The sequence below is a fragment of the Talpa europaea genome (assembly GCF_964194135.1).
Source record: "Talpa europaea genome assembly, chromosome: 12".
NCBI classification, from domain to species: Eukaryota; Metazoa; Chordata; class Mammalia; order Eulipotyphla; family Talpidae; genus Talpa; species Talpa europaea.
The window spans coordinates 72,875,186-72,887,585 of NC_140079.1; the positions used below are offsets into that span (position 1 = coordinate 72,875,186).

Consider the following 12,400-nt stretch of genomic DNA (forward strand, 5'->3'; position numbering starts at 1 on the left):
CATTTTCTTTGTAAAAACTGCTCAGGGGCCTCCCTGGTGGCGCAGGCTCAGGTTGAGCGCAGCGCTGTGAAGCTGTCTGCACCTTCTGCAGTGCCAGTTTGATCCCCGCCGGCCATGGAGATACCCATGGTGAGCAGAACTCTCCTGTCTCACCCGCTGCTCCCCTCAGCCTGTATTTGGGTCAGTCTGCCTGTTCTGTTCCCCACTCTGTCTCTGGTGAATCCTCTTACCCTCCTACACATCTGGCTTGTACCCCGGTTCTTGTATAAATAAATCTTAAAAAAAAAAAAAAAAGCTGCTCAGACCATTGGCTTTGCTCTTTAAATGTGGAAATTTTGCAAGGTGTTAGGCTGCATATTTGGAGGAAAACAAAAGGATGAGCAGAGTTGTCCATTTACATGTGTTCTCTTACCTACGTTTGTTAAGGGGGCCTGGGGGGAATTTTACTTTCACTTCTATCTCACATAAGTGGGATAGAATCCTTTACAAATTTCAATCCTTTACAAATACTTTTTTTTCCCTGACAAATACTTTTATTTTTGTAATGGTCTAACAAAAAGATCTGAAACCCTAATATTACCTTCACTGCGGATGCAGTATCCTCATGAAAGCTGGCCGTGAATTTATAAATATGGAGGTATTAAACAGCTTAATGTCATTTTGTTTCAAATTTCACTGCTTGTCCAGATCTAGAAAAGTAAGACCACATTTTTGGCAGCTCTATTGGGTATGTATCCTATAGAAGAATATTAATTCACCTATTATATTTGCATTTGCATTGAGGAGGTTAAGCACTGTGATGTAAGATAGCGAGGAAGTATTTTCTTGACGTGAAGCATCACCTCACTTGAACAAATATGATAGAATACTGGATAGTATTTTTTTGGCATGTGTTATAAAAAGACCCTTTGTGTAAAACCTCCCTTACTGTAGCCACCTTGAGACTATTAGAGCAAAGTTTGGGTTTTTCTGGAGAGTGGTTGGTGCCTGGCGCTTTTATAGAAACCAGAGGTGCCGTGTTTATGCACATCTGTATGCAGTGAACTAGCACACTGCCCCTTAGGCAAGACCACTGGGCTGTTCCCCTGGCCCGTCTCCACTGGGGCATTGACCGAACACAGAACCAGGTCCCATGACTGAGACTTACCTGTGCTGCAGACGCCACCGACTTGGTGTCTCTCGACCCTGGGAGGTCTCCTTGAGGTCTCCCTGGCCAGCTGAGGGGTTTGTGCTCACCGCAGACTGGAGGGGCAGCTGGAACTTTCCCAAAGGTGGTGGGGACTCTGGACTTGAGGGGTGGAACTCCACCTGTCCGGGAAGCCTGGAGCTCTTGTGGAAACAGGAGTCTGGTGGGAAGGCTGCCCCGAGAGAGCCCCTGTCATTGTCGCTGAGTTGCTGACAGCCAAGGCAAGGCGCCCAGCCAGCAGCAGCCAGCAGGCTTTATAGGCCTGGACTGCACTGGACAGCCTCCGTAGAAGGCTTGCATTAACCATTTTTTTGCTGGCCTTTTTTTCTCCCACCCTTTGGCATTGAACTTGGTACCACTGAATGTTTTTATGGAAGTTTCCAGTTTAACTGCTTTTCTTCACCCATGGATACAAATTTAAGTTTCAAAGGATTGTAATAAGTCTTGTTTACCTTTTAGATAATAACTGTCATCGTTTGTTGAAACTTAAATATTCTTGCCCTTTTTATACCTGACTGGCTTTAAAGCTAAACACTTAGTATCCTAAATTGAGAAAATGGCATGAGGATTGCACAGAGAATTGAACATAGCAATTTCAAAGACATTTGCAGAAAGAAATTGAACCCAACTAATAGCCGATGTTTTGAGTAAGTAAATTAGGAATCAAAGAAAGTAGTTTTTCTGCTCCCCATGATAGCCATGCCCAGGTTCCCCCACTGTTGTGCTCCTGAAACCACCTGAGTGCACCTGTGCTACAAGTGTTGGTGACAACTGAAGACCCCTCCTCTCAGCCACCTCCTCCCAGCTGTATCTGAGTGCCTGCCCTGTGTGGTCAGATGAACTTGTCCTTCTGTCTGGCTGCAGGGCCACCTCTGAGCACCACCCCCACCCCCACCCGGTGCTGGTGGTAGACTTTAACAGTCGGTTTGAAGAAAGACTGACGAGCTGTCGTGGGCCAGGAGCGCCCCCAAGGGTGCAGCTTAGGTTTAGAAGACCCGCATGGCCTGTGGAGCCTAGAGATGTGGTTTACGTCATCAACATGACTTTTTAATTGATTTCATTTCTTCTTGGAGTCTTTTTACCTTTCTGCTTTTTTTTGAAGCTGTGGGATTGAACCCCCAGTGATGTTTTGTATTACTACATCTGAATAAAGCACATTGCTGCAGGGTTTGATCACAAGGTCACCCCCGCATGCTCCTGGAGGAGACACATTGATGACAAGTGTGACTAGGCCAAGGTCTGGTGTGACAAGGGCTGTGCCAGATGAGGAGCCTACCTCGCGGATAATAGCCCATGTCACCAGCGTGAATGTTGGTCAGCTTTCTGTTTGTTCCGAATGTTGCAAATGAACATCCAGGATTTCTGGAAGGCCATTTAATGATAAAGCTTCAGATATGTGTTTTGGGAGATGGACACATACTTTTCAACAGAGTACTGTCTTGAGCATTGTATGAAAAATATCTTCCAGCTCTAGAATCCAGCCATGATCTAATATTTTAGCCTTTTAAAACTTTGAGTGCCATGATAACATAAAAGAAGCTGTTTTGATTTTAGACATTTTCTTTGCCAACCTTGAACTCAAAATGATTTCAACAGTAAAAATGCCTGAGACACCATTTTGAAAGAAATGAGTCATGAGAAAGTACAACTTCCTCTTGAGTTAAATAAATAAATAAAGTAAAAATCCAAGCCTTGAAATAGCCGAGACGTATCACTTAAAAATAGCTGCTCCCCACTTGGCCATTCCCCACGGTGCATCCCCACCACTGCCAAGCTGAGAAGCTGAGGCTGGGAGCCATGGACATAGGTGACACCTGTGCATTTTCTGCAGAGTTCACTTCTCGGTGCTTGGTTCTATGGCTGCAAGTGTGGTTTTGTGTCAAAGATTTGAAATTGAAACCAAATTGGGGTTACAAGGTCACAGGCCATAACTGTCAGAGTGCTGGCTGGTTCAGTGATGTGTCAACCCTCACATAGACTGTCAGAACTGCAGTCCACTGAAGCCCATTGACTTTGCGGGGAGGGACTGAAAAGGGCTAAAGACCTCTGTGCATTTTAAACCCAACCTTTAGTGCTCATCCGGTGGCCCTGTGCTGCACTGGCTATCAGTGGCCCTGGCATAGGGGCTACTCTCCTACTTCATTGATGGGAAAAATGACCTCTTGCGAATGCAGAGGTCTTGTGAATGCAGTCCAGCATGGAGGATGCCCCACAGACTGAGTCCTGCTGAAAGCCCCTACTCCTGGCCTGCTGCTTCCCTGGCTCCCTCATTTGCCGAGAAGTTGAACTTCCCCATTTTCTCCCTGTCTCCTTTTCCTCACTGTTACCCAATTGTCTTCGGTGGCATGGATTGTCCTGTCACTGTCCACGAGTAACAGACCTTATGTGGGTGTCATCTCTTGGTCCCCCTCACCTCTCCTCAGATAAGATGCAGAGCCAGGATAAAAGGAGCCTCGTCTACACAGAGCCAGGTTCCATAGTTGATTGCCCTCATGTCTCTTCCACCTTTCTGAACCTCAGTGCTCATTGTAAAGGGAGTGCATGTATGGGACCATTGTGTTTATGAAGCTACGTGGTGTGTGTGGAGTGTCTGGCACATGGGGTATGCTGTAGTCAAGTGCTCTACCCCTGAGCTGTGCCCCCACTTTAGGTGTTCTGTGGAATTCCAAATACCCTATCTCTCCACTTTTGTGGGAGGTTTTCTCTTCCCACTGCCTCCAGGGCTGTGGAATGAGGCATCCCCTGCCTGAGACAATCCCAGTAGCTGGTGCTTCTCTTTTTGTCAGGCACATCCAGGAAGAGAACCGGCTGACAGAAGTGTGTGTGGGGTTGACTATGGGTGAGGCCTCAGGTCACATGAGTGAGAAGTTTTGAGCCAATCCATTCTGGTGAGCACTGCTGCTGAGTGGTGGTCATGGACGGACAAAGGGATGGTGCTCCTGTACCACTCTTGTGAAGGTGGCACCTTGATTTTCTCTAATGACCTGAAATTTGGGGAGAAGCAGAGCATTCCTTTCAAACTGGAGGATGTTGTTTATGGACAGGCACAAAGCACCATCACTGTTTAATCCTCCCTGTAACCCTGCCTGTGAAGGCAAGCACCCACCTTTTATAAAGAACAGCCAAAGACATGGGGTGCTGCACACAGTCAGATGGGAAGCAGGATGTGAACTCCGACAGTGTGTGTGTGTGCACACATGTGTATACAGATGAACAGAAGTGTTGCTGTTTCTGGGGCTCTTCTGTGGTCCTTTTGTCTGGTCTTTTCCATGATGGGAAGTGATTGGAAGTGTACGGATGTTACCATCCAGGTCGGCCTCCAGCGTGGGATACATGCTCACACCCACTTGCCCAGGGTCTTTTAGGATACTCAGAAGGATAGGTGTCACTTTGGACATGTGGGCTTTTTTTGGTTCTTGCAGGGAGCTTTCTGGACATTCTCTAAAGTCCAGACAATGAGGTGCTGATGATACACCAATGTGAGCCAAATGGTGGTACACAGGGTTTTGCCCCAAAGCAGGGAATTTATGGTGGAATATTTAGAAGACTTGGGTGTTTGTCCAGTCCCACTTTAAGAATGATCTCCAGACTTTCCTAGGGAAAGGCTTGGATGCCCAGTTCATCTTCCCAGCTAGTTCTGACTTGTCTTTTCAAACTGAGGATACATATAGACTTTCTTTAAGATTAAGGCATCTACCTGCTGCTAGAAAACTGAAACCCTACATTTCCTTAGTTCTCTGTTGGCTGTAGATCTCTCCTGGTTTTGTCTTGGAAGCTCCTGACCCCAGTGCATCTAGTCTGTTGCAGAACGAAGGGCAGAGCAGAGTCAGGGGTGTGTCTCTACCAGCCTGTCCAGTGTGATTGCTGGGGCAGCTTTTCTCAGCCCCACCAGTCAGACCAGAGCTGCATTCCTGGTTCACATGTTGACACTCGGAGGATCCTACTGCTTAAAAGAAAACGCTTTCAAACCACCCATTTACATTCTTGTGGTTGAGTTTCTAAAATTATTCCTTTAGCAGAAATATGTTGAAACTCAGTAGAATCGAATTCTCTGGCTCCTCTTATATATTTGCTCTTGCAGACCTAGAATCATCCACTCCTCCAAGGAGCCCAGACCACATGTGAACTTTCAATCACCTCACTGGTCTGAACTAACCAATCATGGCATCTGTTACTGTGTATTTATAAATTAATTTAGGTCCTTGCACTCCTGGCTGTGAATGAGTAATGCAGGGGAGCTGTGCTCCTGCCAGAGACCATTACGAACCGGGTAAAATACGGGAAACGACTGTTTTCAGATGTTGGGGTGATCAGCAGTGCAGAACTCCAACACCTGAGAGAAGACCCTGCGCTCACCTGGCTCCTGTCTGGGGGCAGATGGGGCCACAGCACAAGGAGGGAGCCCAAGCAGGGCAGAGTGATGCCGCCAGAGTGATGCCACTTGACAGATGCTGGTTTCTGGGAGCGGAGGATGCTGGAATTGGGGGTGCAGCGCTGAAGAGGACGGAGCCACATGGAGATATGCCTCCTGGTCTGGATAATGGTGCCCTGGAGATCTTAGTGCATCTACACATGTTGCCAAAAATTCTAGACTAACTGAGGACAACTGCTGTGAATTGTCTGCTGACAATGCCGGGAGCTCAGGAGGCTGGCGGTGTTCTGATTCTCCCCAGCCAAACTTCAGCGGCTTCTTTGGACATTTGTGACAATGATGGAGACCCTAGAAAGTGTACCCCTGAGTATTTACTGCCCTGAACACTGACTAACAAAGCTGAAAGTATCTCAAAAGAATCCTGCTGGTCTGCAAGTAAAAATTCCTCCCAAAGTCAGCTTCAGTACTCTTTAGAATAAATAACACAACAGAATTAAACTCTCATCAAGGAAAATCTACAAAGTCCAGCAGCTAATAAAAATGACTGTATTGTGCAAGGAACAGCTTTACCTTGTTGGCCTGATGCTGTTTATCTTGCAGATCTTTCCAGGTAGAAGGGAACATGCTTCCTAATTCTCCCAGCTCGTCTGTCCTGTGTGCTCCCTGCCAGGCCCTGTGGGTGCGCTGTCAGTTGATCTCTTGCACATACTCCACAATAAAAGCTTTAAGAATATGGGCAAATGAAGAAGAAATAGAAGGGGAGTTCTTGGGAAGGCATTTATCATTTTAATGGCATATTACTAAGCTACTTAAATGTATAAGATACAAATCCTCTTTCTTCCAAAGAAATCATGGAGATATACAAACACTGAAAAGATAAACTCATAAAAGACATGCTTTTTGTTTAGTTTGCAGATTAACATTAAAATAGTCATTAAAACTGACAATTCAGACAACAGAATATTTTTCAACACTAAAAAGAAATGAACTATCAAACTGTGAAAAGACTTGTATTACTAAGTGAAAAAAGCTAATCTGAAGAAGCTACACACTGTATGATTCCAGCTTTAGGACATTATAGGGGAGGTAACACTATCAAGCCAGTAAACAAGATCGGTGGTTGGAAGGAGGGAGGGAAGGAGGGGAGTGAGTGAGTGGTGCCCTGAGATTTTTAGGGCAGTCACACTACTCTGTATAATACTGTGTTGATGGATACATGTCATTATCCATTTGTCCAGATCCGCAGACTGCACAACACCGAGAGTGACTGTAAACTGTGGACTCTGAGTGACAGTGACATGTCGGTGTAGGCTCATCGCTTCTAACAAACATCCCACGATGGTGGGGATGTTAATGATGAGGGAGGCTAGGTGGGCATGGGCAGGGAACATCAGAGAAACCTGTGTCATCTGCTGAATTTTGTTGTGAATCTAAAACTGCCCTAAACAGGTAAATTTTTAAATTCAAAAATAAATGAAGCTGTCAAAGGTATAGCTTTCTGAAAGGCAGAGATATCTTTCCTTTGCATGTCTTTTTTCTCTATTCATCCAAGGAAATGTCAATAATAATTCAGCAAGGATGATGAGTGTAAATTTTGGAATAAGATTAATTACTGTGTGTTGTGTTTTACAATTTTTTACAAATTTTTTTTACTAATTTATATTTTACAAATATTTTCTGCAAATATTGTCAAAAAGAATAGATAGATAGGGCTTTTCACCGACATGCCCAGAGCCTCTGGAGAGCAGGTCCTAGGAGAGCAGCGCGTGCTATGATAGACTTAAGTCAGTATTCAGCGCGTGTACGCATGTGAGTCTCAGACCTGCAATAACGGTGACAAATTTTAAAAAGACAAAACAAATCTTCTTAGCAAGATTTCTGTCACACCAAACTCCTTGTAGTCTTGAGGGTTTACCAACTATGACCATTTGGGACCATATTATAACATGGTCATAGGGTTATTTAAATGTCTTTATCTTCAAGAGTCCCTCTTTTTCTTAGTTGGGGTAGATGCCAACCAGCAGACAGACAAAGCCTAGAATTCCCTCATGGATGTGGATAGGGAATCGGGGCACGTTCTGTCAAAGCCAGGACCATGTCTAGCCAGAGCTGTTCCTACAGTGACCATATCCTTGACTTGCATGTTTTCCAGCAGGTGTAGATATGGGTTTGGGCCAAAATATTATTGTGCTTTGGCATAAATTGAGTTGAATGGCAGAAAGCTGGTTTTTAATAAGCACCTTGCAAACAATCACATAACCCATTAGTTCTCACCAAGCAGATTTATGTGTTGGCAAACAGAGAGTGTTCCCTGACTGCCCAGGAGACTCCCACTCACTGTCAGGCTTGTCTCTGCAGGCAGGGGCTCCCATTCAACTCAAAGAAATGCTGTTGCCAGCCTCTCCTCTCCTGCACATTTGGGTGAGGCATTCTGGAATGTTCCGAAGGGCAAGCCTACAAGGTGTATGGAGGAGAAGGATGGCGAGAGAATTCATACAGCTCTCTCCAAACAGGACTATCTCTGCTAGGTTCATGAGCAGCTCATCACGGGGCGAGCCCAGGTCCCTCTGCAGCTTCAGCCTGGCCCGCTGTAGCAGTATGACGTTGTAGAAGAGCCGGCAGGCAAATGTGGTCAGGGCCACGGCCAGAACTACCAGATGAGCAGAGGCTGTATCCCTCTGGGGGGAAGTTGTACGCCAGGCCAGCCTCATGACCAAGAGGATGAAGAAGGCCAGCTCCAGGACCAGGGAAAATCCGAAGCCCAGGCTAAACTTCACTATTTCATACTCTGGCCAGGCAATCAGGAGGTCCAGCTGGCACTGAGTAGTACTGTGCAGCTCCTTGGATATGCCCAGCAGGGCCACCACTGCCAGGGAGCTACAAAGGGCACAGCCCCAGATGGCCACCAGGCCTGCCGCAGGCCTTTGTACCCCCTTTGTGGCCATGCAGAGACAAAATGGGGAGCCTTGCAGCAGGAACACAAAGAGCATCGCCACCTGCACGTACTGAGTATTGAAGTAGCAGAGGTTGAAAAGAAAGGAGAGGACTGCGCAGCTCAGTTTGGTTGTGGCCAGGTAGTGTGGCCGGCTGACAATGGTGAGAGAGAGAAATGTCATCAACACGTTGGTGACAGTGAGGTCTAGGAGGAATGCATCCAAGGCCCCCAGCCTGGCACGGCTTCGGATGAAGGTGGTCAAGTTGAATAGTCCGGTCACCAAGCTCACTGGGGCACACAGAGCCATGTAGACGTGCATGCACCGGGCAATGATGCTCTGTGACGCTATGACATCCTCCACGGCCGTGGACACGTCGTTGGGGTATTGAATCCAGGACATGTTGTGAGAGGTCATCCTGGGCAGCGTCTGGTCTGGAAAAGAAACACATCCTCTGTGCTTACTGGGTCCCTTGTTGGGGGAACCAGCTGTTGCCAAAGGAATGAGGGCAGTGACTGTGACCTTTGCCCCAGGTTTGGGAAGCACCTTTTCCCAGGGCCCAAGCCTATAAGTTGGGGCCACTCTGGGACTTTATAAAAGGGGAGGTTTCTAGGCTCAACCTTGATTCCCTGAGGGCAGGTAGGTATGGGAATTGATGTGGTCAACCAGATTCACCAAGAGGAGATTGTGGGACAACTGAGTGGGGTCTCACTGGAGTTTTGAGATTATTTTGCAGGGGTATAGAGGCGAGGGTTGATAAGGCCTTCCCACCCACCTCCTGGACATTCCACCTCTCCTCTTACTCCACACCACACACCACTTGAATCTTATCCCTCATAAAGGAAAACACATTCTGGGAGTGTAGTCATATCTACATGTACATGTGTGTACTGCACGCACCGGTCTTCCCACAGAGGTCAGTGGAAGAGTTCCGGGGAGCCAGTTCTAGGATCCCAAGTCTGAGCCCATTCAGTGCATCCTGCTTATTTCTCTGGGAGTCTCTACCCTCCCAGAGTGAGCTGCCTGGAATCTGCAGGCCCAGTTCCGTTTGCAAGTGCCATTGACTTTGCACCCAGAGAGTCTGACCAATGCTGTCCTATAGGAGGGTCTCTGAGGCCACGAACATACCTGCTGGCCCCAAGGACCCAGGCCTGAAACCGCTGCCCTCCCCAAGGCGCTTAATCACAGCTGAGGTGTGAATTCCTAAAGTTGGGGCTTTAAATACAGGGTGACAGATTTCCCATCTTTTGTCAAAAAAATAATTTGTTTCCAAAAGACTGTCCTCTCCCCCATAAACCTTAACTAAGAAGCACTTGAAGCTGAGCGATAGCATTACTATTTTTTTTTAAGAGGCATGTATTTTTATTTATTTATGATTTATTTATTTGTTTGTTTGTTTTGTTTATACATGCACTGGGTACAGTCAGAAGCGCATGAGGGTGAGAGAATTCACCAGACCCAGAGGGGGGAGCAGAGCAGGCAGAAGGACCGAAATACACTGCTGAGGGGAGCCGCGGGCGGCAGGAAAGGTCTGCGCGCCATGTGGGACCCTCCTCTGGTGGCCGGGAGCAGCCGGGGATCGAACCGGCGCCGCAGAAGCCGCGGGCAGCTTCGCAACCCAGCGCTCAACCACTGCGCCACCGGGGAAGCCCCAGCATTACTATTTATTCAAAGGAAATTGAAGATCATATTGGGGACATCATTTTAATAAGAATGTTCCAAGGTGGGCCTGCTGCAAGATAGTTTTTGTTTTCTCCTTGGGGTAGAGATTCTCCCTTGTTCTCACAGGCATGCACACACACACAAGCCCTAGATACTGGCCAGGCTGGCAGTCACATGGCATGAACACAGATTGCAGACACATAATTCAGAAATAGAGAGCAAAAGTGAATGCCCTTTCTTCCAGACGTAAAATGAGTGAAATAGTTGTCTGTGTATCCCCTGAGACTTTGCACTTGCCAACTGTTTTCTTTACATACATGGATACATACATGCATGCATACAAACACACACACAAATTTGTCATTGATTTCTCACTTACATATCCTCTACTGCGCTGGGATGCTCCTTTCTCCTCAGTCTGACAGCTGTGTGATATGACGTCTCCTGATGTTACTTCTTTCTTTTTTTAAGATTTATTTTATTTATTTATACAAGAACCAGGGTACAGGCCAGATTCGCGGGAGGGTGAGAGGATTCACCAGAGACAGAGCGAGGAACAGAACAGGCAGAAGGACCGAAGCACACTGCTGAGGGGAGCAGCGAGCTGCAGGAGAGGTCTGCGCGCCATGCAGGACCCTCCTCCGGTGGCCGGGGAGCAGCAGGGGATGGAACCGGTGCTGCAGAGGCTGCGGGCAGCTTCGCAACCCAGTGCTCAACCGCTGCGCCACCAGGGAGGCCCTATTATTACTAGTGTTTTGAACAATCAGGGTTTAGTTAGAGTCACCCAGTATTTACCACTTCCGTTGCTTTTTTTATTATTATTTTATATATTATTTACATCATTTTTCATTTTTGCACAATGTGTGCATTTTCATCTTGGTTATAGTCCCCATACAATTCCACTCCCCTTGTTTTGATCCTACTCCCTTCTCCCCACCTCACCCCCCGCCCTGTAGTGTGTCTCTGGTTTATAGTTGCTTGTTGATAAGCAAAAATCAAAATCAACAAGCATTTATAAATCCTTTGCTTTTTTATTCTTTTGTGCAATTCTGAGTTTCTAGAATAATCTTCTGCCTTCTGCCTTATGTGCACTCTTAGAATTCTTTTTAATGAAAATCCTTTATATGTGCTGGTGGTGATGACTTAACGTTTGCTTGTCCATAGGTGTGACAGCCTCTTTGTTGGGACTAGAATTCTAGGATGGCTGTTTGTTCATCCCCCTCAGGATGATCAGACTTCTTGAACCTGTGTCTTAATGGCTTTCCTCAGTTATAGGAAAACCCAGCCTTGATGCCTTATTTAAAGGCTGTCCTTGCCTCTTTCCCTCTCCTTCCTTTTAGGATGTGATCAAGTGTGCTGTTGAACTTCCACATGACATGTTTGCCACGTCACCTTTTTTCTCTTTAGCTGTGCCTAATCAGCTCCTAAAGCCATCCCCTTTGTTTTTAAAATTAATTTCTGTGTTTCTTATTTCTAGCCATTCTGGTCTTTTCAAAATCTGGTGCCGTTTTTGTGGATTCCTATTTCTTGCAGATAGCTTCAAGCTTACCTTGTCATTTCTTCAAAGAGGGTGTAATTGTTTATAATCTGGTGATTTCTAGAGTCCAGTTTTCTTGTGTCTCTGGTTATCTTTGAGCTGCATATTGGGATTGTACTTGAAAATGTATATTTGGGGATAATTTCAGGCTCACAATGGGTTCCTGGAGGCTTCTCCATGCGAAGTGCCAAGGTCCTGAACGATGCAGACTCTGGGAACCATGGCTCTTGATGCCCCACTTCCCATCATCCCTCTGTGTGCCCACATCCCAATGTGGGCGATTGATGAACAGATGGATTGACTGAAATACACCGCTGAGGGGAGCAGCAGGCGAGTCAGGAGAGGTCTGCTGTGCCATGTGGGTCACCTCCCTGGCCAAGGATCGAACTCGTGCTGCAGTGACTGTGAATAGCTTCATAGTGCTGCATCTTAACCCATTGTGCCACCAGGGAGGCCTATAATTCACCTCATTTTAATGAATGCAAGTTACTTGAGGCCAGGCTTCGGGAACTAGCAGACATGGATGCACCATGTCTATGTGGGCGAACACACGTCTGCCGGGATGTCCTGGCTTTATAGGGATGCATAAATGACATTCTGCCCTGCGCTAGCTCTGCAGACCTGCAAAGCTGGTAGAGACCCCTCCCACTTCAGGTGTTTGCCTGGTACTCTTGGTCTGAGAGACACTCTATGAATTGTGATGTTTTCCA

The 12,400-nt window shown here is 46.7% G+C and overlaps 1 protein-coding gene across 1 annotated transcript; it reads right to left on the reverse strand.

Annotated features, from left to right (window-relative positions):
* Positions 1 to 7,930: 7,930 nt before the first annotated feature.
* On the reverse strand, positions 7,931 to 8,908 carry LOC311181690 (uncharacterized protein; the record flags this gene model as incomplete). The annotated part of the gene is made up of 1 exon (XM_084250132.1): positions 7,931 to 8,908. The coding sequence occupies one exon, from the start codon at positions 8,906 to 8,908 to the stop codon at positions 7,931 to 7,933; it is 978 nt and encodes a 325-aa protein (XP_084106258.1).
* Positions 8,909 to 12,400: the final 3,492 nt, after the last annotated feature.